This window comes from Ambystoma mexicanum, chromosome 5p (genome assembly GCF_040938575.1).
Source record: "Ambystoma mexicanum isolate Mex_15411 chromosome 5p, UKY_AmexF1_1, whole genome shotgun sequence".
NCBI lineage: Eukaryota > Metazoa > Chordata > Amphibia > Caudata > Ambystomatidae > Ambystoma > Ambystoma mexicanum.
The window spans coordinates 1,369,315,201-1,369,342,806 of record NC_090930.1 but is presented as its reverse complement, the minus strand read 5'-3'; the positions used below and the strand labels follow the sequence as shown (position 1 = coordinate 1,369,342,806).

Below are 27,606 nucleotides of genomic sequence, written 5' to 3'. Positions count from 1 at the left end.
GTTTGCTGATCCCTCATCACACAAAGAGATATGGTGATGCATGATCTGAAAAGGCTTCAGGTAGCACAGGAGAAGTCCAATTATAAGGAGACTGGCAGAAGACAGCTACAAGAGGTATCCGTGGAAGTAGGGGGAAAGGTGCTTGCACACACGAGAATCCCTAGAACCAAGATGTGTCTGCCCTATGAGACCATCCCATGTACGGTTACCCAAAAACAAGGCTCCATGTTGACCGCTGAGAGAAGCCATGAGTCAATCATGAAAAACAGCAGCTGGTTCTTCAGGTCCCAAGGAGAAGCCAGTGCTGAAACATTTGAGTCTGAGGCGGACAATGTTCACATACCTGAACTGGGTTCACCATCACGGTTGGATTCGGATGGTGACAGCAGAAGGGAGGTGAATAGTGATGAGCCTGGTCACAAGCAAGACATGATTACTCTGTCTTGATATCCACAGAGGTGTGCGATAAAGCCTCAGGGGCACTTCCAGGATTATGTGATGGACTAATTCCCTGCAAATGGAACCCAAAAACATCAGGACGATCGAGATGGCTTTGGTTAACTGTTCAATGTTTTATTTGCTTATTTGTTAAACTGTTGGGAGGGATGTTGTGGTGTTGGATGCCCCTAGCGACAGAGTACGCTGTGTGTCATGGCTTGTAATAAAAATGGGACACATCCCAGGACGGGCTCAGTCCCACTGACGCTAACTAATGTCTCTGTGAGCTTCATGACATCACTCCAATCAACTCAGAGGCCCTCTAACACCATGCTAATCGGTAAGTGCGAATGTCCCAGTGGTCTGCATATACAGCTGACTTTCTCAAGAAGGAAATGGCATATCTCCACCCAAGATAGGAAGTTCATATACCCTATGACCAGGTCTTTGTGTGTGCATTACAAAATTTGAACTATATCTTGCCCAAAGATCTGGGTTACTTGTTGTTCTCCAATAAAGTGCTTTACGATTGATCCATCCTCCTCAGAGAGCTGAAAGTAACCACATTGCAAACGTACTGCTAGGGATCAATAATAAAAATAAACCAACTACAATAAAGAGTGTATCCTTCATTTCAGTTGTCTGCTTTATTAAAATGAGGTGTATGCAGACATGCATAAGTCATCCTATGCACTTATATTCCCTTTTATAGTGCCCTTGTCTGCCCTAGTTGAAAGGTGGACGGACTGCTGTGTCAAACAGAGTTCTGCGGCTGGACAATGGGCATGTAAGAGCCTGGAATGCCGAATCCTGTAGGCCATCTCCTGTATGAAAAGAAATAGTTAGGGCCACCACTGTCCAGTGAAATTACATTATTAAACACATTAGGATTACAATTTGATGTGCATAGATTCCTCTCAATCTACGATGCTGAAAGTGAAATTATGTAGCTTCGTAGTGTAATGGACAATATGGGCTTGATGCGGGCTTCCCATTGAAAAACTCTGTGTAAATCGAGCCCAATGCCTGCATTCACACGGGTTCAGAACAGCCTGGCCAGAACTCAAAAATTAAAACCCATGCCTTTCCTCTGATGGTTGGGTCATTAAGGACACAATGATTGGGCTACGCTTATGACTTGGTAACATTAGATCAAACACCAATTGGTTTACACAGAATCATTAATCCTGTACTTCAGTACTGCTTTGAACTGTTGCTTTTACAGATTCTGCAAATAGCATACAGTCTTCATTCACATCCTCTCACCACCAACCCTTTATTATATCCACGACTACCAATAACTTGTGACATTCGCACTATTTTCTTTTCTAATATTGGAGCTGCGCTTGGTACATGTAATGCTGTGCCATTATATTAGAATTTCAGCTCGCGACGATGTATCACCTAACAAGAAGACGGGTTCTGAATAAGAACTTACTGTAAAGTGACGTATGCGGGCTCTAAAAGTACGTTTTGTGTGATCAGAGAAAACATGTGTTTTGAGTGGAAAATGTATATTGATCAAGTTATTTATCAGTTAGTGCATTCAAACAATTCAAACTTACAAGCACCCGAGTGAATCGGTTTTCAGAGCAGTGCAGTGTAGTGGTTAACATTTAACTTTATTTTTCTTCGGATGGCATTTTTTTCTTCTCGCGGTAACCACCCAGCTGGCAGTTTTACTGATGCGTGAATTGAGACATGTAATGATAGACCATAGAAAATAGCCTTTGGCCTATGTGACTCATCTGAAAACGAGCACAACAACATAAAGCCTGTGCATAACATACTGTAGAAGCGAATTTTACAACTGTGTCCTGATGGCGCAAAGTGGGTTTTACAATCGGCATCACAGGAAAGGACGGGCAAAGAGCATGTTCTAATCATTTCGCGGAACAATGTAGCCCAAGTAATTAGGGTCATTGCACTCGACCGTGCAGCTGAAGTTTATTTAAAAACGCCCCTTTAAGAAGAGCTCTAACTGATAAGCATTAATAATTGTACAAATTGACTTGGTTATTCCAGGGTTTTGCTGACGACTCTTTATTCTCAGATTGTGCACACCGAGTACCAAAGGTTCACTATAAATAGTTCAAGACTGCGCTTTAAGCTTCCATTTTGTCAGACTCACTACCTACTCTAGTCTGCCTTTCTCTAGCTGAGAATCTCCACTTTCTGCTCGGTATACACAATGGTTAAACTACAGCTACCAAACCCAGGCTTGGAGAGTAGAATAACATCGCACAAAGAACTAGAAAGGATAGAGAAGGAGGAGGCCAGCGAGAGACCTCAATGGGACAACAAGGCGCAATACATGCTCACGTGTGTGGGTTTTTGTGTCGGACTGGGAAACGTATGGCGATTCCCATACCTGTGCCAAAGTCATGGAGGAGGTAAGTTTGTTCTTTGTTGATACATTTTAAAAACGAAGAATTACACTTTGTAAACATTTATTTTTCTATAAACATTTGCTCCGTTTTTTGCCATATTACAAATGATGTGCAAACTCATAAATGCTGCCTTTTGGGCTTGGATTTGAGATTAACATAGCCATATATGTGTATGTGTTTGATATGTACATTTTAAGAAAATGTGGGGGATCGGAAGGTGGGAAGTCCTCCCTCTAGAGTTTTTAGAAAGATAAAATACATGGGACAAAGGCAGGGCCGGCTAAATATGCGCGTAGTCAGTTTCAAAATGTTGTGTGAGGTCCCGTGCGTACACCTGGGGAAATTATTTAAGTGACTACATTAAGAAAATCATTCTGAGCTTTTGATTTCCTTCCTTAAAGACAAAGAAACACGTTTTCCATGTTAAACATGGCTGAACTCAGGGATTCTGCACGCAGAGATTAGGTAAACTAGTGTCAGTATTTCATCCAGTGCTGTATTTCTTCTTTGTACTGTGAATGTAGTTGTTTTCATTTGTGCAGTAATGAATGTCAGACTACAATTACAAGAATTCAAAGAAAGAATGAAGACCGTAGGTGACACCTGATAGGATAGCTTGTATCTCCTGCAGGCAAATGATTCCGATTTGCTCCAATGTATTATTTTTTTCTACACAATAACAGCAGCGTAAGAGTAGCATTTGACCTAGAAAGAACCTTTTCTAAACAAGTTATGACCACTAGAGGCCTTAAACAGGGGGTGCATTCTCTCACCCGTTCTATTTCATCTATACATGGCTGATTTCGAGTAAAATCCATGCCTTTACTCCGAGGTTTGGCTCATCAAGGATACAATGGTGGGGCCATGCTGATTACTTGATAATATTCTATAATAGGCCAGATGACTAGCAAATAAGCATTAATGCTGTACTTCAGTACACTTCTGAAATAAATGGACATTAATAAAACGAAAATGATGGTCTTTAGCATCAAGGGGAAATGCCATTTGTTTTTATATTACGCCTAGCGCATGACTTAGGTTTCTGTTGTTTTATAAAGGAAGAGTCTGATATGACCACATATTTACAAGTGCTATTGTTAAGCTTTCATTATAATATGGTCGCATATGGTCAGTATCACTAACAATCAGTTTGATACATAGGTATGCAGACATTCTAAGTGTCCTAATCAAACAATAAACGGTTACCACTTATATCTGCGGCAGCTCCGCCTGTTCACACATTCAATAGTTTTAAACTCTTAACATATGTATTTAAAGTGAACACCCATTTGTCACATGTGTATCTGTAGCAGCAACCAATATGTAGCTGAAATAGCCCCGATTGGTTGGATACATGTAAACTCATTTTCATATTTCACACGAATGAATGGTGAACAGTACATCAGTGTGTTAATACATACATATATATATGCCAATATTAGTATCTATACATTAGTGTTGCCCTTGTGCCAACACGTGTTCGACGTACTCTAGGTCTTTATCAAGGCTGTGCCTATATTGATATGTGTCATATGATTCACACTTTCGTATATTTCAAAGATAATGTACTTGAAAAAAGACTCCTGAAAGGAAATAGAAATTGACGAATAGGGGTTAAAGTAGGGGGATTGAGCTGGCCAGATATATTATGTCGCTACTGGCCTGAGGCTGGCCAGGATACACCATCCCAAGCAGCAGACACACACAATTACAGATATATATATAATTGCAGAGGATCACTGATGGTAGCCTCTCTACTTTAGACAATTGTTCTTTATATTATAGTGCGTCCTTCACCACACTATAGTTAAGTTGAGTATTAAGATACATAAGAAATTAAAAAAATGAATTGCTAATAACTGTTGACTCGTAGGATGACAGATTTAACACCCTCTGCACTCCCTCACTGAACATTCTGCAAAAGATTATGAAAGATTACAAAATAAAGACGTTATTACAAAAATAAAATCACAGCTTCGGCCTAGTCCCCATTCATTTCCCCAAGACAAAAAAGACCAATTGTTGCTCGAGCGCACAGCAAAAAACGCTGGACAGAATAGGACCAGGTGTGGAACAAAATGGTGACAAAGCATTGACTCGATTTCCTGTGGGGGGTGGAGTTTTTGTGGTGTCCAGTAGTTTTTCACTATTTGAAGGAGAAGGGGTGCCTGGTAGTGTTTTAAAATATACAGTGGGCACGGCCAGGGCTGAAGGCCCTGGCAAGTGGTACCCAAAAGACCCCTGAAAGACATACAGTCATGGCCATGACCAAAGGCTGTGTCCACCTAGTGGGTCCAAAAGAAGCATATCGGCTGTGGCCAATATACAGTGAACACGCCCAATAGCCATGGCTAGTGGCCCATAACAAAACTATGGTATAATAAAACCCTTGAAATTCACTGAAAGAACCTAAGTCAAGGTGCACTTAAGTTGTACAGATTTAATGCAACACAACCCTTGCAATTCAGCGGATCTGGGAAGTCGTGATCAGATTAACTCGCCGCGTTCCCGTTGCAAAGCTCATGAGCACATACATATTATAAAAGAAGGGATTCACAATGACATACAAAATGGCATTATGGGGGACACAGCATTATGGGAGATATCAACAGGAGCTGTTCATGACTTGATGGAAAATTGAAAAACCAATGAATTCTCCAATAATGGTAAGTTATACAAACATAACTCGAGCCCCTACCATCCATTGCTCACACTAATACCCACAACATCAAATATGCCATCACAAATGCATCATCAATGACATCACTGATGACATTTCATTTCCTGGGAAGTTCTTTTTGTTTAGTGGCAGTAAGAAGTTTAAGCACTGCCTGCATTGATAACATGAAAATCATACTTTGAAGGTGCTATTTATGTTAGCCTTCCCCTTGCAGAATATTCTTAAGTTTGTTTCCTTGGGGTTTGGTCTGAGTTCACGGTGCACACACATGGGAAGATAACATGCCAGAGACAGATAATCCAGTTTTTATCTTTTGTATGTGTGGTGACTGGCTTTAATCTTAGTTTAATTGTCTGGTCATAGTATTTGGTTCCCACTTACTTGGTGTCTGTGCTTATCCAACCCCGTGTCTATTAATTCTTGTATACTTGGCCCTTGCCTCCAAGTTTAACATTACACAAGGTCCTGATAGGCTTGGCCTTATAATTTAACCTATAATATTATATTACTCTATATTATCAACAGCACTTCAGTAGACAGTTTCTGTTTGAATTAAATAGTTTTGCAATAGATGGACTGGTACATGAGAGGCCTACCTATCAACCTTCATAGTTTGGTAGCAATACCCTAAACGCAACCCTTTGTACAGACTTTCTGTCAGGATTGTTACAAATTAGTGAGGTCATATGTGATGTCATTGATGATGCCATTTGTGATGTAGTCTTTGATGTCCTGGTTGTTTAGTTTAGCAGTGCATGTGTCAGTGGGGTGTTGTATAACTTACGATAACTGGCAAATTTCTTTGGTTTTTAGATTTTCCACTTCAACCATTACCTCCCTTAAACAAAGTTTTTTTGATTAATTTGAAAGATTTTTATTAAAGTTACTTAACCATAACATTACTTCAACACAATTTTTTTCATTGAATTCCAAAGGATTTATTAGTGCAACTTAACCATATTGTCCCTTTAACAAAGTTTTCTCATTGTATTTCAGATGTTTCTATTGGATCAACTTTACCATAACATCCTATTAACAACATTTGTTCACTGATTTTCAAAGTTTTTAGAATTAAATAGGTTTCATGATGTTCCAGTACTATTTGTAAGTTATTAATGATTCCACTTTTAACATATATGAAAGAACTATACCTCTCCTTTAACAAACATATGTTTTGCAGCGCATATTGCCATCTCTCAGTTTGAGCAGCAGATGTTGGGAATGAAAGTCATGGGTGAATTGCCTAGGGAGTGAGGCTCAACCCTGACCCGGTCCCACCAAACCACCCATAATGACCAATGGGCCTAGTATGAATACTGGTGCAGTTCCTACTATGCAAGGTTTGGGGTTGAAAGACCTAATCAGAAATGTTCGAGGGAGAAAAGACTGAAGATATTTTTTCGACAGCCCTGCAACCCCTGCAACCTTTTTTATTTTCTACTTACCAAAAGTCAAACATTTGGTAAGTAGAACATTTGGTAGTACCTGTTTTAGAACTTTTAGTTGGGTAGGTCTTTTGGATTCAGTATTTTGGCTGAAACCCTATACAATAATGGGACAGTGGGCCACTGTCCACTGCTTCTGGCCATGGCCCATGGCCACAAACCCTGGGGCATGGGCTTCAGAGATGATGCTGGCCTTGTGAAGCAACCCACAGACAAGACTGGACCTTGTCTGTAGCCCGGCCCAGTGGCCATTATAGTCCAATTGTGAGGCTGTGGCCTCTGTTCATGACTTGTGGCCATGGCCACTAGCCAAACAGCCTGGACTGTGAAATCCAGCCATGTTGTCTGCACCATGAATCTCTTCACCACTCTTGTCTTCTCTAAACTGGACTACTGTGCTAGCATCCTCAGGGCCTTAATCACTGCTTCCACCTCCTCCACCTCTATTGGGGCATCAAGCACTGCTCTGTTTTCCTCTGAGAGACCAGGTAGAGCGGGTCCCTCCAAATATCACTTTTGTCTCTCCAGAGAGCGGGGAGGTGCCTGCATAGATTCCCTGAAATGGGATTCTGCTAGCCGCAACTTCTCGTCTTCCCCGTATCTCACAATTCCCTGCTGATACCGCAACCCTATATTCATGTTGCACCTTCTAGATTTAGCCAATTTCCTCACCAAGAGCTGGTTAGCTTTGTTGCCTTTGGTGTAATATCCCTGTTTAGTCACCAGGAGCGACTGTGCCGTCTCTTCAGCATAGAGAGCTTCTAACTTGTTCCTGGCAATTTTTAGGGACCAGTGGCGTTTGGGGCCCACCCTTTTTCCTATTTCCCCTCAAGGTCTTGAATTTCTTTTTGCACCTGGGAACAAACCTGCCTTTTGCGTTTATAAAATGCTGCTGAATGTGCTATCAGTTCCCCCCTAATCACGCCTTCATAGCATCCCATGTAATAGCGGCCAATGTATGCTCTTTGGGTTTTCGTGGAAATAGTTCCGGATAGCTTTCGCTAAGTTATCCTGCAGGGCCATGTCATTTATAATTGGGTCATATAGCTGCCACGGAGGCTTAGAGCCAGAGGAGGGGGTGCAAACCCTGGCAGTTAAGTGTACTACGGCATGATTTTACAGCACTCTGGGTCATATGGATACCGCATCTACATATGATAGAAGAGAGGGCGGAGACAACATTAGATCTATCCGTGAAGAGGATTGGTGGACATGGGAAAAAAAAGTAAAATCGCGTTTCCCCGGATGTAAAATTCTCCAGGTGTCAACCGCCCCTAATGATTTAAAAAAGTGAAGGATTCCCAATGTAATTTTGAAGTCTTTTGCTAAGGGGGCATGCGTTTTATCCACCAATGTGTCTGGGACCCTGTTAAAGTCATCCCGATTAAAACATGACCTTCCAAAAAGGGGGACATAATAGCCTCAAGATGCTGAAGGGGGACATGATAGTCTCAAGATGCTGATAGAGTTGGACCTGCCCCTTATTGGGGGCATACATTGAGATCAAAGTACAATTGTCCAAAAAGAACCCCTTTGATGGCTACGTACCTCCCCTCAGGGTCATACATGGTGTCCATTTTGCTAAAGGGGATACCTTTTGCCAACAGAATCGCTGTACCGCAAGTCTTCAGGCCGCTAGAGGCCTGAAATTGTCTCGGGAAGTCTCTATTCCGAAGCCGATTAAAGTCTTTGGTCAAAAGATCTGTTTCCTGAAAGAAAACCCCTCCCCATTCAAGTCTTTCAAACATTGTAGGATCAATTTCCACTTAGCAGGAGAGTTCAGGCCCTTTACGTTCAATGATACTGGTATGGTGGGGGGATGACTTCAGACTCCTCCATGCCTGGGGGAGGGACCCTTTGAGATTCTATTGCCATAAAGGTTCCAGTAGATCTTCACTCCATGTGACAACCAAGATTTTCTATCAATGAACGAACCAACAAAAAACAACTCAACAAAAAACTGCAAAACATCGGGCGACTCGCCCCGGTGGCCCCCAAGTGAACTTCCACTCTGGGTTGGGCATAAGCCGCATGAGGCCCAAATCTTTGGTAACTACTTGCAATGCTTCCGTCCATTGCCGATATGACTCCATACAGTGGTACCAGGCACCTAGCGAACCCAGGAGTGTGGAGGGGAGCACCCTGGCTGACCACCTTTAGATATCTTCTTAAATCTAGATTTTGGACATGCAATTGTGAAATTCGTTTTAATGTCCACGATAAAGGCTTGGATGTCTTTTTTGGTGGCCAGTTGCCCAATGGGGCGATCCGGTGACTGGAGTGAAGCCCTTTGAACCTACCTCTGCCTTCTTCCCCTTGTCTGCTGGAAGCAGCATGGTAGCAATGTCTGTGGTTTTATGGGCCTTGGAGTGTCTGGACATGATGGCAGGAGAATAGAGGATCCGGACGTGGGCTCCTTCTTGTAGGGCCCTCTGAGATGCAGCCCCAAGCACTTCTCAAACTAAGTGGCCCCTCGGGCGGTACCACAAGTTGGGCGCTCTTCTACGAGCTCGCCCCCTTCTTGCTATCTTGCTCCCTCCACTGAACCTCCACTCTGGGCCCCCCCGGCACCGATTGCACCTTCATGCTACTTCCAAGCTGTAGGGGGAGTTCCCCACTGTGAGACTGTCAGGCGCACTTTGCTTTCCTTCTTGCCTGCTCCCTCCGTTCTCCGGATGGGCATGAATACTCGGATGCCTTCTTCTTCCCCTCTGTCCCTCACTGCCGAGCCACTTCATGCAGGATGCACTTCATGCAGGATGCGCTCGCAGAGAACTTAGGCTGGATCACGAAGCTGGCTTGCTGGGTCTGCTCACGGCTCCTGGGCGGCGCTATCTTTTAGCATCTCCTGATTCCAGGAGGGGGTGATGTGAGGCCCGAATTCCATGCTGCCCATGCTTCAAGTGCCTGCCATCTTGTCGTCGCTCTCTCGTCCATGGGCGACACCTGCCCCTGACTGTTACAGGAGGTTATTGGCTCTGTGACTTCAGCTGCTTCTTGCCCGTGGTTTGCGGCATATGATCCCTCCTTCTCCAATCCTGGGTTACTGCATGGAAATGTTTTTCATGCTTTGAAAGTGGGACTCATGCAGAGGCCATTAGCAATGCGTCCGCATTGTTGGTGTTGCTAGCTTTTAATCTGCTCTTCTACCATTTTAGAAAATGTTGGAGAATCCACCAAAGGAGGGACTTCTGTACATTCCTCTAATTGAGTGGCAGTGTCTCTTTGAAGGGCCGCTACCCTCAAATACTTTGGATCTTTGGCCTCCACTTCAATTTGCTGTTTTTTTCTTTCAGATTCACCCAGTTCAAATAGGACACACTATCCTGATGACAGCATATCACTTAGGTTGGCGTATAAGGGTACACAGATTGAATTCTATAAATTGCCTTTGGTTTAGAATCCAATAATTCAGGTTATCCACCCTGGGAGGTCACATAGCTTTCAGGGATATTCCCAATCACTGGGTTGCTGAAATTAGCTGTGTAGTATGATTCCTGCACTGCCATCCCTAACACTGTGTTTTCTTCCAAATGAATATCCTGACACCCTTTGTTATCCACCATCATTTAAATTGGGCCATCCCTGATCGCCACCAATGGTGTATATTCCCATTCTATCCCTTGCTTTTTCATGGATTAATGTAGGCACACAAATGCATCCATTTGGGCACAATGGTAAACTTGTCTTTGTTTTGAAATTCAGGTGTAGCTCCACCCAATGTAGACCAGGTCTTCTGATTTCCCAAATATAATGTGTTTTGTGTTCCACTTACAATCCAAACATTGTGATGAATGCTTTTAGGACCAATTGTTATATTTAGCATGCATCTTCCCACAATTCATTGCCCCAATTCAGGTTAATTCAGCCGAAAAATATGTTGATTTTCATTAATAAAAACTCCTTTCCCGCTCCAGCATCAAAGTGGTTTCACTCATTTCAGGATACCCATTTACAGGGATAGGGATCCATGGCTGCCCCTCTCCCATGTGTATTTCTGCAATTGTTGACATTTATTTTTCCTGATCTGATTCTGCAGCAATATTCGGCTTGCAGTTTGCCTCATCTAAATAAAAATGCAATGTGTTTTCATCTATCTCTGTTTGCCAGTTTTTCTTAGGATCCAAATAAATCTCTAAAGATTGCTTCTCTTTTTCTCCTCGCATTTCATGAGAATGACAGTAACGCCAGGCACACAACCATTTTGAAGAAATACTTCAAATGCACTTTCCTATTTAGCAATGCTATGGCATTCTTTTACACAATTGCTCAACGTCAACATTTTCTTAGGTTTCAGTGGTTTCTTGGCTAAAGACTGTACCACCCCATTTACCCCATCACAGAGGGGTGACAGCCTCCTCAGGCAATTTGTTCATATAAGGAAGGGTATCTCATTAATCGGTATGACCACCACTTCCTGCCTCATCCTGTGCTTCCCTATCTTTATGTCAACCTCTGTAACACCTTCGATGGGTATTTCTTCCCCACTGAAATTGTGTATGCGGCCTTCACTCTGCCTCACCTTTGCACAGTTTTGTGGGAATCTCCCCTCATTGATGCTTTGCTTCAGTTCCCGAGACATTATTGTTGCTTGGGCCCGTGTCAATCATTGCAAACCTATTATATTTCTCTTCAACAGTGGTAGGATCATAATAGTGATCCTCAAATTATTCTAGTATGCATAGACATTGTAAATTGTAACTGATCTCAATACTTCCTTTTCTCAGACCAGCCTGATGTTTTGCTAGGCTTAGGGGCATATTACATTATTTTGTACCCACCTTTTTGCCCATTTCTGCTTGAAATTCTTTGTCTGCTCTCCTAGAATCAGCACCCATTTGAAGTGTAGCCATTGCTTGCCCCTCTGACTTGGGACCATTAATTTCCACTGCCCACTTGTTATTTCCCCAGTGTTTGGGTCCTTTTCACTTACCTCCACTCTGGAACCTATTGACTGTGTATTTTCACAAGTATCAGGTGACAGAATGTCAGTTTTTGGTGTATGATACTTACCTGCATTTTGCACAGTACTTGTCATTTCTGTCTCTTGGAATACTTGTCGTTCAAAATACTCCTCAGTTGACTAACCTGCATCTCCTTTTTGGGGAATTTTCACTTTTGTTGGGGTATAAACAGTATTTTGATTCTCAAGTAAGGATAAACTATCTGTTGATGCTGACTCTTCATTTTATGTTTCATTATCATATTGCATATTCTCTTTAAATTGACATCTAGGGCACTGCTCTTTTGTTGTTTCCTGGTCATTTCTTATTTCCTGCTCCTCATTTCCACACAACGGAATGATCTGTTTCAAATCTAAGTGAAACCACACTCCCTTTTTTTGTGTGTTACTGTTCCCTGTCGCACCCTCATTCATTTGTTTTCTTGGTTTTAACTCGTTAGACAACTCGCTGTTTTTATTCAAAGGTGATTCATGGGCATCTGTTTTCACACCATGACAAGAATGACTAACTAGTCACTTGTCGCTATGCACAAGGTCACTCTTATGACCTTCTGCACCTTTATTTGGTTACTGTTTTTGAACTGCACATAGTTTCCCTATTTGCTCAAACTGCATTTTTACTTGGAACTCTAAGCTTAGAAACCTTTCTATGTCTCTAAATTCAGCCCTTTGTAGTCTGGGCTGGTAATGGTTCAATTCACCCTGATTAGTGTCACACCCCTGGATTATCGCACAACTTCTTCCTAGCCACAGAAGCCAGATGTAGTTGACCCCTCCACCCTTGGTTGGCCCAAGCCCCTGATTTGAGTATAACAGGTAGCTCAAGGCAGCCGAAAGGGGGAAGAGGGTTAGGGAGAGGTTGTGGATAGGTAGGGGGTGTTTAGGGGAACCGGGAAAAGTTTTAGGGTTTCCTGGCAATCGGATAGGTATGGGGGAACATAGTAAAGTAACATACAAAGATATGAGCGTACACTGAATGCGATTGCACCACTGGATACTTTGACTGAGAACTACCCCCTTCTTGATTAGGGAATAGCAACCTAATAGTTCCTGACCAGACCTACCTCCCTCCTAACATAGCAACAGACATAAGCACATGTAGTTAAAGATGGCCATGACCAACTACTGCCACGGCATACAACATGAAAACACAATGCACAACTTAAACATGTAACATCTCCGATGCACCACTTCCTGAATGGTGCTCTCAAGCCCTTCTGAGCTTACCACCTTGATATTCTGCTCATGAAGGGCAATATGGCGTGCTAAACAACATGAAAAATGGCAAGAGCAAGCCACACATACAACATAGCATTTCCCCTCCTTGTCATTGCAATGATACTAGCGGATATGATTCCAATCCCACTTGAAACATAAGGTTTTAACAAGTTCACCAAGTTTCCCACACTGGATTTCACAGGGTAATAATGGGGGAGGTTTGCGCACTGTAAGCCATATGCAACAAATGTCAGTACGTATCAAATATGCCCATACAGATTTTCACAGCGTGCTGCCCTAGAAAGTTCCGCACACTGTGTGCGGTGCACAACAAATGACATGAGATATTCAAACGTGCACACTCCCTCCCAGAGTACTTAACTGCTTAACTGAGGCCAGCACCTCCCCAGGCATGAGATTATCCCGCAGTGGACGGGCCATCGTCATCGCCTACACCGCTCCTGAAAAGAAAGAAGCATCAGAAAAGCTTCATCTCACCGCCTGTTCCAGATTCTGCTAGACCTCCTGCATCCGTGTTCCTGCTCTCCTCGGCGTGTGCCTGCCACACCAACAATCATCAACAGGCAGCACGGGCCAGGGAGGAACTTAAGTAGCAGTTCAATGTGAGCCGGCACATCTGTTCCAATGGTCACTGTAATCATGGGTAATGGAGTCTTTTCCCATTCCATAACGCAATGTCTATTTCCAAAGCTGCCAGAACAATGCAGCTCCTTATTTCCTTACAATTAGGCCTGTCCTGGTACCTTTCAGGAGATTGATTTCTGTCTGTGTTCCCCCTGAATTCCCATGACGCAGGAGGTGGGGAACGTGGGGCGTCCATCCTCTGACCACGGTCCACCTGAGGTAGGGACTGACTATATTGGCGAGGTACATAATTCACATTTTGTCTTTCATGTGCTGGGAATTGTTCCCTATGCTGGTTTCCATTTTCAATGACTCTATCCACATACCTTGGTCTATCTTGATGGCCATATACCATTGTGTTAGGGTCAAATCTACTCTGGGCCCATAATGTCTTGTATGGACCATTGTATATCTGATTCTAGTTGGGGTTTAGTCCTGGCATATCATGGTGAAACCCCACCCTCGGAGCATAAACAAGATACCTGGGACTACTATAAGACCTTCTGTCACTGGGGTCTATGAATTGCCAGAGTTTGCGGTGGGGATTCATTTGGTTGTGCAGACATGCTATAAGCAGATTTCTTGGCTTGCTGTATAGACTGATAGAGTGAGAATTGGTGTCTAATTTCTTTCTCAAAATTCATCCATGACACATTTTCTTGTTCATTAAGGCCACGGATAACAGCAGCAGAAGCTGCATCTAAAGTGAGGTGAAAGTACCGGCCATATTGTTCCCTAGGGATCTGAAGGGTTTGAATATATCATAGACCACACCATGTGATCTTTGATAGAGCTGCTCCTCCTTTTCAGAATGGTCTAATCAAATGCTTCTGCCATCCATCTTCCACTTCCCTGCTGATCTCCTGTCTGATACTGCACTGGTCAACCTGGCTGTCCTCTGAATCACGGGCCCAGGTCCCTGCCCTCCCAGTAGCACACCTGCACTGCCTCTGGCACCCCTGCACTGGGGCTGTATCTGCAACCCTACAGCGCCCCTACTTGCACTTATCTAACCCTTGCTGTCTTCACTTAACCCCCTTGCACCACCACTTGTTGGTCGCACTACTTGTTTGTCTTCTCCTATGTCTTGCACTTCTCCTCCCCTTCCTTTGGTGCTTTCTCCCCTTCCCTCTCCCCTACACTTGCGTGATCTCAATTTATCTTGGCCTAGTAAGATCGTTGTCTTGTCCTCCCCTCCCCCCCTTGCCTTGTCATGCCTTGACACACTTATGTATAGGTGCGCGATAAATAAAATATATCATATTGTATCATAAAGCTTTAATAGATTTCATAATTTCTAAGGTGCTGCATGGTGCATTCTGGGATGCGTCATTTTGTTCCCCACTTTTGTTCTCTTGTGGATGAGCACATGTGTGAGCAGTTTCTGGTGATTCATACTCTAATACTAGAGCATAGCTAAGCATTGTCAGGTGGAAAAATGCTGGCAAATTTCCCTGGCTAGGACTGTGATTAAATTCTGCTTTAGTGAATGTAGTGCACTGGCACTTTTCTTGAAATTTGAAATGAGAGATTTGCTGTTACATTTCTTTGCACTGCGCATGGAGCTGCTGTGCCTCATGGCAAAGGGCAGAATTCTTGTTCCTGAATTTAGTGATTATTCCTTGCAACTCATTGATTTGGGACTGAAAATGGTCAACTGTTTTTGATTTTTCTTCATTCTCATCCAATAATTTTAATATTTTGCTTTCCATTGCACGCAACTCCTTAGCTTTCTCACCACTATTCTTTCTAAGTGTCTGAATTTCTGAGATAGCGGCATCTCTATCCTGTCGTACATTGTCTAACACAGTTTTTAAATGGATTCATTTGTGCTCACTTTCAGCAAATTGTCGGTCTCTCTGAGCCAACCATGCATCAAGGTCGCTATATTTTGGCTTGAAGTCCTGTGTCTAGCTCTCTATGTTTTATCTCTGCCTTCACCTGTTCCACCCTTTTACATTCTGCCTCTAAATTACACTGCAACTTACTAATGACCTCAAATGTGACTTGACAAGTACCCTTGGCTGAGTTTCCCCTGTACCCACGTTCTCCTCACCTGAGCTTTCCGAGTCAATGGTTTCTTGCAGTCCTCGACGTGCCAGGTAGTCTCTCTCATTTTTCTGGTGCGTGGGCTTGTCACGGAGAGAAGCCACTGTGGCCGCTGGGTGAGAACAGCGGCACAGTGACCTCCTTTCCGGAACCAAGCCAGAAAATGCAGGGAAAAACCCGCAAAGGGGAAAAAAAACCCTGATAAGAGGTGCCAAGACTTGTCTGCGAAGGCCAGTTGTTCCCAGATGAAAAAGAAGGAAGCGAAGGATCTCCAAACAACTGAAGGGTGGCCACTAAATGTCCAAGTCCAACAATGGCAGTAGGCCTGAAGCACAGGCGGAGAAGGCAGCAGCTGAGGAGGCTGCAGTGGAGGTCGAAAATGTTCCAGGAAAGCACTGCGGAGGAGCACGGAAGGAAACCCCACGCTGACTGGACCAAAAAGAGCAAGGTGAGAGAACAGGAGAGAGAGAGAGAGAGAGAGAGAGAGAGAGGAGAGAGAGAGAGAGAGAGACCGCCGGAGAAAAAGGCACAGCTAACGCCGCCCAGGGAAGGCGGCGGAGAGAAATGGGAAACAAAGTATGGTGTTCTGAGAAACCGGAACCCCGGAGAAAAGTATCCAAGGGGGGTAACCCCTGAGAAATTCCAAAGCGAGGTGCAGAGGAAGAGCGAAGGACCCAGAGTCGAAAAGTAAACAACAGAGGGGGGTTGCAACGCAACGACCTGCCGGAAGGCGGGGATTTAAATACTCCCGGCAGCGTTGCGTCCCGCGTTCGGAGCTGAGGAGCAAACACAGAAAAAGGACTAAAGTAATCCTCCTCTGCGTCCTCTCAAACTCCAACGCGGAAGAAATCGCCAGTCGCGGCGATGGCCGTGACTGCGAGTGACAGTATGCCCCCCCCCTAGGGTACAACCACCCGGGCTTACCCGGGTGTAAGCGATGGAACCTAGCCAACAGCTGAGGGGCATGTATCTGAGAAGCAGGCTCCCAGGAATCCTCCGATACCGGGTAGCCCTTCCATGACAGGAGGTATTCCAACCGGCCACGAAGAAATCTAGAATCGCGAATGGCAGAAACTTCGTATTCCTCCTGGTTGGCAGCAGTGACAGGAAGATTCCGGTTGAGAGGCCGGCGATGTGGATCAGAGTAGTAGGGCTTAAGAAGAGAGGCGTGAAAGACAGGGTGTATGCGTCTGAAAGATGGAGAGAGTATTAGACGATAGGCAACAGGATTGACCTTGGAGAGGATGGGGAAAGGTCCCAAGAAGCGCGGAGACAGTTTAGAAGGTTTTGTCCATCTGGGAAGGAATCTGGTGGACAACCACACCTTGTCCCTGGGTTTCCATGAAGGTGCTTCCCTGCGATGTTTGTCGGCTTCAGTCTTATTCCGCTGTCTACAATCCGTCAAGCTTAGCAATGCACTGTCCCTGGCCTCCTTGACATTTCTTAGCACCTCTTCCGCAGTCGGAGAGTTAGAGAACTTGGGCACCTCGGGCATTAGATAACGCGGGTGAACACCGTAGGTACAAAAAAAAGGGGATAGGCCTGTGGCAGTGTGCCTGGAGTTGTTGTAGACGAATTCTGCAGTAGGGAGTAGAGAAACCCAATTATCTTGACGCTGGGAAATAAAGCATCGCAAGTACTGCTCCAAGGTTGCGTTGAGTCGTTCCGTTTGACCGTTCGTCTTTGGGTGAAACCCAGAGGAAAGGGCCCTTTCCACTCCCAATCGAGAACACAAAGCCGTCCAGAATTTGGAAATGTACTGGCTTCCTCGATCAGATATTATCTTGTCGGGGAGGCCATGAAGCTGGAAGATATCTCGGGCAAATGTCTCTGCCATCTTGGTGGCAGAAGGAAATCCAGGAAGAGGAGAAAAATGGGCTAACTTGCTTAGAGAGTCCACTGTAACCATGATACATGTGCATGACTCAGACTCAGGAAGCTCCACTATGAAGTCCGTGGAGATGAGTCCCCATGGGCGAGTCGGTATCTCCACTTGGGTGAGAAGTCCTAGGGGCTTCCCCGAGGCATATTTGATTCTGGCACAAGTTGGGCAGGTCTTTACGTAGTTGAACACGTCTCTCCTGATGTTGGGCCAAAGAAATGACCTTGAGATAAGTTCCAACGTACCATTTCCGCTTCTGTGTCCGCCTAGACGTGAGTCGTGACACCATTTAAGGATCTTCCGGCGCAACGACCTTTCAGGGATATACCACCTCTTCTTGTAGAAGACCCAACCGTCCTTGATTTGGAAAGGGGAATCAGCTGAAAAAGAGATATGAGGAGCCTCTTGCGCAACAGCAGCCTTGACCTCCTGAAGAAAAGAACTCACCATGGCTAGGATCCGATTTCTGTGGAACAATGGCTCAGACTTGACAGCTACCGTTTCCAAGTGGGAATCCTTGCGAGACAAAGCGTCAGCCAGACGGTTGAGAGACCCAGGGATGTACGTGATCTGGAAGTCGTACTGCGAAAATAGGTAGGCCCATCTAGCTTGCCTGGAGTTTGAACATAAAGCCTTTAGGTTCTTGTGATCGGTGCGAATGAGGAACCGATGGCGGGCACCCATGAGAAGGTGCCTCCATTCCTCACAAGCCAGTTTCATCGCTAACAATTCTTTCTCCAAAACCGAGTAGTTGAGTTGGCTGGGAGAAAGAGTCTTGGAGAGATAGGCGACAGGATGCTCCACCTTGTTAAAGGACTGAAGCAACACTGCTCCGACAGCTATAGCAGAGGCGTCTGTCTCCAGAATAAATGGAAGAGTTTGGTTGGGATGCTGCAGAATCGGGGCAGAGCAAAAGAGGGTTTTCAGATGACAGAAACTTCTTTCCGCCTCAGTAGACCAGGAAAAAGGATAGGCCGTCTTCTTGAGTAGGCGGGTGATGGGGTATACCACCTCCGAAAAGTTAGGAATGAATCTCCTGTAGTAATTCGAAAGACCCAGGAACCTCTGGACCTCCCGGACGGAGGTCGGGGCCGGCCAGTCAAGAATAACGTGTACCTTGTCAGGATCCATGGCGATCCCTCCTTCTGATAGAACATATCCCAGATAATGTACCGACGGTACAGCGAATCCGCATTTCTCCTCCTTGACCAGTAGATTGTTCACCTTAAGACGCTCCAAAACTTGTCGTACTTGTGTTATGTGTTCTCTCATGTTAGGGGAAAAAACCAAGATATCATCTAAATAGATGATGACCGAGATGGAAAGCATGTCAGAGAACATTCGGTCCATAAACCTCTGAAACACCGCTGGGGCGTTCACCAAACCGAACGGCATAACCATATACTCAAATAGGCCCAGAGGAGTACGAAACGCGGTTTTCCATTCGTCACCCTTGGCAATCCGCAACAGATGGTATGCGTTGCGAAGATCCAGTTCGGTATAAACTCGAGCACCTTGCACCGCCTCAATAATGTCCGTGATAAGGGGCATAGGATACCGGTCACGGACTGTCACTGTATTCAGGCCCCTGTAGTCGATGCAGGGTCTAAGATCGGCGGAATCTCTCTTCTTAATGAAAAACAAAGGGGCTCCTGCTGGAGACTTTGAAGGTTGAATGAGACCATTTTCCATGTTGGTATCCAAGTATCTCCGTAGGACTTGTCTCTCGGTTTGGGTGAGAGCGAACATCCGTCCAAACGGAACCAAGGCATTGGGCTCCAGATCAATAGTGCAGTCCTCTGGCCGATGGGGTGGAAGTCTGGCATGGAGGCACTCCTGAAATACCTCAGAGAAGCCAGAGCAGAAATTGGGTAAAGCATGGATACCAACATGGTTGTTGGGAAACACCTTGACTGTCTGCAGATCAGCTCGACCTTCCAGTGAAAAACAGTTGGTTGCGCAATACGGGGAACTGAAACTTATTTGATTTTCGGTCCAGTTGATCAGAGGATTGTGTCGACGGAGCCAGGTAATGCCCAATATGATGGGGAAATGGGCAGCCCTGATAATATCAAAACTCATAACTTCCTTATGTTGGTTGATCGTCAAGGAGAGATCTTCAGTGGTATGGGTGATGGGACCTGAGGACAAAGGCGAACCGTCCACACCTTCCACCTTCTGACCTTCTGCCCGGGGAATCCTACGGAGACCCACCTTGTCTGCCCACAGGGTGTCAACGAAGTTTCCTGCCGCGCCACAGTCTAATAGGGCCAGTGTCTCCACCTGATGTTTTCCGAGGTTGAGTTGTACTGGAATGACTATCAGCCTGGAGTCCTCCTTGGATTCAGAGGAGGTCACTGACAGAGAGACATAGGGACGATGAAGATTGCTCGAAGACCCTCGGTCGCTTGTCCCTACTGACGCCGAGGGTAGTCGTTTCCCGACCTCTTATTGGACAGCTCTGTACAGTCTCTGAGAAGATGTTGATCTGATCCGCAGTAGGCACACAGTCCTTTCTCTCTTCTGCGACGTCTTTCAGCTGCGGACAAGGGCGCCCTGGTGGCACCGATCTGCATGGGTTCTTCAGTAACAATGTTAGTAGAGCGACTAGGGAGAACGGGTACAGAGGGGTCTGAGATATGGCCAGGAATCCTTTGCTTCCGACGTTCAACTCGTCTCTCTTGAAGGCGATACTCTATATGAAGTGCAGCAGAAAGTAGATCTGAGAAAGTAGGAGAACGAGGAGATCTGGCCAGCTCGTCTTTAATTTCCTCCTTCAGTCCTCTTCTGAAAATGGCATACTGTGCTGCCTCGGCCCATCCTGCTCCGGCTGCTAATGTCTTGAAAGAGGAAATATATGATAAAACGTCTAGCGAGCCTTGCCGGACATCCAACAGGTCTTCGCAGGCTGTGAAGGAGAGCTCTGGTCGTTCGAAGGTCTGCTTGAGAAGATTCTGAAACCCCGAATAGTCCTGCAAAATGGCGTTTCCACTAGTCACCAATGGGGTGGCCCAGGACAGAGCGTTTCCAGTCATGTTGGATATTAGGAAACCCACCCGGGCCTGATCTGTAGCAAAAGTACGAGGTCTGAATGTGAAATGAACCAGGCTTGCTTCAAGAAACTCCTTCACCTTCTTGGGGGAGCCATCAAACTTCCCAGAGGACAGCGCCATGGGTGGCAATTCCGAGGGAGTCGGTTCCCTAGCCGCAACCATTTGTTTAAGCAAAGCATTCTCAGTCTTGACCCCTTGTAGCTCCTGGGACATAGCCTGAAAAGCCTTCCACAGCTCTTGGACCTGTTCCTCAGCTGACATCGTGATACTCTTTGGGCGTTGCAATCTGTGACTTGACAAGTACCCTTGGCTGAGTTTCCCCTGTACCCACGTTCTCCTCACCTGAGCTTTCCGAGTCAATGGTTTCTTGCAGTCCTCGACGTGCCAGGTAGTCTCTCTCCTTTTTCTGGTGCGTGGGCTTGTCACGGAGAGAAGCCACTGTGGCCGCTGGGTGAGAACAGCGGCACGGTGACCTCCTTTCCGGAACCAAGCCAGAAAATGCAGGGAAAAACCCGCAAAGGGGAAAAAACCCTGATAAGAGGTGCCAAGACTTGTCTGCAAAGGCCAGTTGTTCCCAGATGAAAAAGAAGGAAGCGAAGGATCTCCAAACAACTGAAGGGTGGCAACTAAATGTCCAAGTCCAACAATGGCAGTAGGCCTGAAGCGCAGGCGGAGAAGGCAGCAGCTGAGGAGGCTGCAGTGGAGGTCGAAAATGTTCCAGGAAAGCACTGCGGAGGAGCACGGAAGGAAATCCCACGCTGACTGGACCAAAAAGAGCAAGGTGAGAGAACAGGAGAGAGAGAGAGAGAGAGAGAGAGAGAGAGAGAGAGAGAGAGAGAGAGAGAGAGAGAGAGAGACCGCCGGAGAAAAAGGCACAGCTAACGCCGCCCAGGGAAGGCGGCGGAGAGAAATGGGAAACAAAGTATGGTGTTCTGAGAAACCGGAACCCCGGAGAAAAGTATCCAAGGGGGGTAACCCCTGAGAAATTCCAAAGCGAGGTGCAGAGGAAGAGCGAAGGACCCAGAGTCGAAAAGTAAACAACAGAGGGGGGTTGCAACGCAACGACCTGCCGGAAGGCGGGGATTTAAATACTCCCGGCAGCGTTGCGTCCCGTGTTCGGAGCTGAGGAGCGAACACAGAAAAAGGACTAAAGTAATCCTCCTCTGCGTCCTCTCAAACTCCAACGCGGAAGAAATCGCCAGTCGCGGCGATGGCCGCGACTGCGAGTGACGTCAAAGTCTTAGTAGCTTGATGAACCTCTAGCAGAAACCACAACTTGGTGCACAACCTGATAACATAATCTTTCTCCTGTGTGCGTTCCGAAACTTGAAATAGTCTAAGAAGACACATTTGTGCAATGCTTCCTTCATCAAAAATCTTTTATGGGGCCTCTTTTTCAAATTTAGTATTAATCCTTTCTTTCCATGTGACTAGATTTTCAGATGACCAGTTTGCAAAAACAAAGAGTTTTATTTGGAGATAAGCTGATAATTCAGAAAACTCAGCTTCTATTTCAGACATGGTGGGATTAATGGCAATAACACAATAACAAAAATCAATGGGCAAGCTGCACAGTTGCTACCAATTTCCTCACAGCTCTATATCAGAGAATAAGTGTATAATATGCTATATTATGCAAGGCCACTCCCAGTAATTACGTTAACTACATCCTGGCCAACGCACCATAAATATGTTGGAGGTATTTTGCAGTATTTTTTGGTGAGTTTGGTGGGGTATATCGTGGTATAGTGGTGAGCCATAAATACACAAGACTGGCTGATATTGTTCTTATACCGGGACCATGAACAGTAAGTTAAAACTGGACCTGATATGCTCTAACTCATGATTTCACATTCCTTTGGTAATTTATGTACAATAGCACATATGCCCTTTTGGTGGTATCTCATTACGCACTTACCAGGTAATCTGAATACTGACATTCATAAAAAACCTGAGAAGGACCCAATTCACAATGACCAATTTTGTTTTGTATTTTACCACATGTGGTAAAGTGAACTACTGCGTGCAGTAAAATGAGTTTAGAACCTGTTCGGTATCAATCTGTATGCCAACCCAAAAAACCAGAATACATAATAGTGTACTCAGAGTCTAATTCATCTTTCTCTTTAGCTCTTTATAGAAGATTAGATTTATGCAAAATATCAAAACAATACATGCAATGGTTTTATGTCATTTGATCGACATACGTTATTTAGATGGTTAATTTATGAATATTTTCAATGAAAAAACGTATTGAAATACATTTTTGGGGGGGTTCCCCGAAACCCCTAACCCCTATTGTATTTTTAGCTATTCCCAACCCCCACATCCATTACAAACTCTATCCCAACACCACCTAAATATTTAGATGGGTTTTTTCATTAAAATATATTAGTTAAAAAAATCTCAATGTAACAACTGTCATTGAAAGGACGTTGTACCATGCAGTGCACAGCGTCCTGACATAACCTTTTCTGTGATTCAAAAATGAAAATGAAATATTCACAAATGCAATTAATCTGCAGTTGCTTTCCCTGTGATAAATGCGCTCTTCCCACATAAAAGGATCCACATATCCCTGTACTGATATTGCAACTCAACACATTGTTATCAAAAAGATCTTGATTCACAATATATGCTTTTTGACAGTAAAAGAAAGCTCCAGCTATGTTTGATACTTTTAAATGGAATGGAAAACACCAGAAAAATATCTGTCTACGTTTCTAACTGTGACATTGCTTTTCTGGCTGTAATTATTTAAAATACACTCACCCAAACCCCTGTAATAACACCCACATTTGTTAATATGTTAATTTTATGACAACATTCTTCTAACTACATGCTCATCAATTGTACTTGAACTTACCAAATAATAATGCTATGTGTGCCCTATGACCGCGTGTGAAGCAAGGACCCCCCCTCCGTCTGTCTGGATAAAGCCTGCACTGGAGAATTCCTTTTATCTGGTTTTATCCACTCATCAGGAGGAGATATCAGCTTATACCCCATGCTTGCTTGCCTGCTCATGAGTGCCACACACCTCTCCCCAGGGACAGTGAGTGCTCGAGATCCAAGAGAGGCAGTGCATCAGCCAGAGAGTCAGCCTACTCAGACAGCTCATTTTTAAAACTTCTGACTGTCACTGTCCATAAATGTATGTATGCTTGCATAAAATATAATAAAATACCACCTCCGAAGGTGATTACATGTGTCCATCAAAACCACCTCCCTTTAACGATCAGCCAACTCTCTCAAAAGTTCTGGTGACACGTGTCCATCCTGCACTGTTAAAAACAGCAACGGAAGTACAGTTTTACATTTCTCCTGTCCTGAATTCCTGTTCTGCAAATGAACAAAAGGCCCACTTTGAGCCACATTCAATTTACCGCAAAACAAATCTAATTCTTCATGTTTATTTTCTTGCATTTCCAGTTAACCTTGCTCAGCTTCCATTCAGCTTAACAATTTGCACCAACAAACCATTGTCTGAGCTGCAATGAATAATGGTAATGGGACATGTTGGTGGGTTTAGTGGTTGGTATAATTAATACATGTTAGTTTATTTTCCATTGCACTCAGTCCATAATTGTAGTGTGGTATAAAACGTTCAAAATCTGGATAGACATAAATGCAAACATTTTTGCCCTGTCTAATTTTCCTCCTTCTTGATGAAACAGCACCAAACTTTGCAAAACATTAAAAGTAAGGTTTATATTTATACTGCAAACTTTGCGCAGGTTTGTTGAACGTCGCCAAGGTTATAAACCATCTAACAACTGCTCTTCACTGACTCTGTAATGCACACATATGCAGGGATGTCCTCGAACATTTGTCATGTTCGCAAACATCACAGCAATGTCCCTTAACATCTGTGATGTCATCTTTTATGTCTTGGGTGTTAGTCTTAGCAGTGCATGGCGGTGGCATGAGTTATGGCTGCATAGCTTACCATAACTGGTGAATGTCTTAGTTTTTTTGATTTTACCTTCCAACCATAACGTCTGGTTAACAAAAGATTTTCCACTGAATTTCACAGGTTTTTATTAGTGCAAGTTAACCTTAATGTCCCTTTAACTAAAGAATTTTCAGGGAATTTCATCGCTTTTATTAGTAAGACTTAACCATAATGTCGCTTTAACTAAAGTTTTTTTGTGACTTTCGTAGGTTTTCGCCAGTGCAACCTAATTTTCCAGCAACTTCATAGTTTCTCTTAACCAACTTTGCACGTAAAAATCATTCTCCCCTGCCACGTAATAGCCATGTCATCCGCAGACAGTATCGCTGTTCTGCGGGCATACCTCAGGACAGATAGGAAATGAATATTACCTAAAAAAAAAGGGGGACACAATATTCTTTTTTGTTTTAGAAGAAAAATTACACATACTGCAACAATCCAAATACGCAGTACAACTATATTTGACATCCATTATGAATTTAGAAAATTAAATACTGTTTTTAAAAATAACATAATATTGTAGATTGAACCAAATACTGAAGAAAACTGTACACGACGTATAAATAACCCACCTCACTGGTAAGGCCCAACAAGGCTGAAACCTGTGTCTGGGGTTGCAGTTGGTACTCAAAGGTGGTTTGCCTGGCATTTCGGTGCTGGACTGCCCTTGTGGGCGACACAAAGGCTGATATTCAAAAGGAAATTCCTCCTTTGTGAAAAGTACAGCGAGCAAAAACCGATGGCTGCAGACTCTCAAAGTGGGAAAAAAACACAGAACAGGTTATCATGCCATGTTCTTTCTAGGGAGGGGTACCTGCCACCTTTTTTGTATAAATAACTCAGTTCAACACCTAACAGGCACTGAAGCACAACATTGGTTACGGTGAAGAAGATCATTGTTAAAGTTTATTAAGTGAACAGTACCTTTGCATTTGATGTATAAGCATGCAGTATGTAATTGTAATAAGTGTGTGAACATGTTATATAACTAAATGTAAACATTATGTAGCATGATTTATGTTATTTATATTTTATTGTCTAAAGTATGGATCTCGCATGAGAGCAGCGGAACTCTGTACAGAGTGTGAGTAGCCAACATTTTGGCTGTTATATTTTAAAAGTAGTGCAGTGCTGTTAGGTCTTTATGTCGGTATGTGCATCCATTGGAATTAGTCTGTGCTCAGGTGTTGTTGAAAGAGCAATGTTTTGAGAGATGTGCATAATTGGAGAATTGTGGGGGCATTCTGAGCTGACACTGGGATCGAGTTCCAGAGGGTGGGTGCATGACAAGAGAAGGATTGATTGTGGGTATTCTCTTTGCGGACGAGTTGTGATTCAAGCTGGTTGGTCCATTTGCGGCACGAGGAGCGTGTGCCACCAGATATGTGGAGCTTTATTTACCTATCTAAAGGAACTAAAGGTGCTTGTCTATCATCAGGAAGTCCCAAAGAAAGAAAAGTCCTCAGTCCGAATCTAATTGTACCTGACCCTGCCACTAAGATAACTAACTTAAATAAATCCAGGAGATTGGCTTGATTCTACTGGTGTGCTAATGTTTACTGACATTCTCTTTGTATCAATGCCTCTATTCCATGTTCTGCTTGTTCTTGCAAGATATTCTATAATAGTCACCCTTTATCCCTTGGATTAACTCTTGTAATTCTTCTACAACAGTCTTTGGTTTTGTACTCACTTTAGTGTTGTATCTTTGACAACTTTCCTAGTGATATTTTCTAACATTCTTGTTGGAGGTTTTAGACCTCTCATCATTTATTGATCCAGGCTTCCTCAGCTTGGCTGTGGTTTTCTCCCACTTGCTATTTCCCATTTCCTAGGTCCTCTCATTGTCTCTACCTTGTTCATTTGATAGTCTTGAATTGTCCTTCTTCATCACAAGATGCTATGCCACAGTTGCTCCCCTTTTTATCTTGGTGCTCATATATTATTTTCCTTCCTTTATCTCTTCTTGGTTTGGGGTCTTCATAGACTTCCCACTCAGGGAAATTCAATCTCCTCTTTATCAGCTTTGCACAGTTCAAATTACACACGTTAATCTTAAGTAACTCATTGTGAGTGAGTTCTAAGACCAGTTTCTCTTCTCGTCTTCTGCTGTTCTGGCAGCCTCCCGCTTCTCCCATTCTCCACATTACCTCTCTGTATGTTGGGGAATGTTGTAGGCCTAGGCATCACTCGGGCAATCATCCTCCTTTCTCGGTCTTTAATTTCATTGCACTCCCATTCTTGGCTGCCCTTCTGCCATTTACAGAGGTTGACGGCAGGAAGCTGCACACATTCTCACTTGCCTTCTTGTTCTGTATTTCCATTGGTTTCCCATTCTCAGCTTCTTTCTGCCGTATAAAGGCGTTGACATTGGAAAGCTGCTCGCATTCCAACTTGCCTTCTCTAATGGTCTCAGTGTCCTTCCCATCACGATATGGATGTGGTCTCACCACCACCTAACTCTGCTTTCTGCATTCCGGTTCCACAATGGCTCCACTGTTGTTTGGTATGCCAGATCTCCAGCTTCTCACTCTGGTGTTGTGCAGCTCCACAAAAGTCGTAGGTTCTCAGGTCTGCTTCCTCAAGGTGTGCTCATGTCACGGGGCTTGCCATGCATAGAAAACTCTTGGCTTCTCCATGTTCCTCCACTCCTAGCTAAGTATGTGTCTTCTCTTAAAGAGACATTCCCCTTTCTTTCTCTGGACTGTTTGGTTCCAGCCCTACCATCAGCCAAATATGTAGATGGTATCTTAGTCTCTGTAGCAGATATTCCCATGTATGCTACAATGTTGTGTAGCTTAAGGAGTTCCTCACAGGAACAGGAGTCCTTGTCCCCTAAGGGGTAGTCTCTCTGAGTGAGATCCTACTTGTCCAGACCCCTAAGAAGG

At 44.2% G+C, this 27,606-nt stretch overlaps 1 protein-coding gene across 2 annotated transcripts in view; it reads left to right on the top strand.

The window, feature by feature from the left end:
* Positions 1-27,606, top strand: part of SLC6A19 (solute carrier family 6 member 19) — a 791,726-nt gene that overhangs the window by 11,746 nt on the left and 752,374 nt on the right. The window contains exon 1 of one of the 2 annotated variants that reach the window (XM_069613781.1): positions 2,340-2,831. The exons of the other annotated variant lie outside the window; for it this stretch is intronic. Within the exon in view, the coding sequence (XP_069469882.1) occupies positions 2,630-2,831 (202 nt within the window). The 5' untranslated portion in view covers positions 2,340-2,629. Of the gene's footprint in view, positions 1-2,339; positions 2,832-27,606 lie in introns of those variants that run through there. 2 annotated transcript variants of the gene reach the window in all.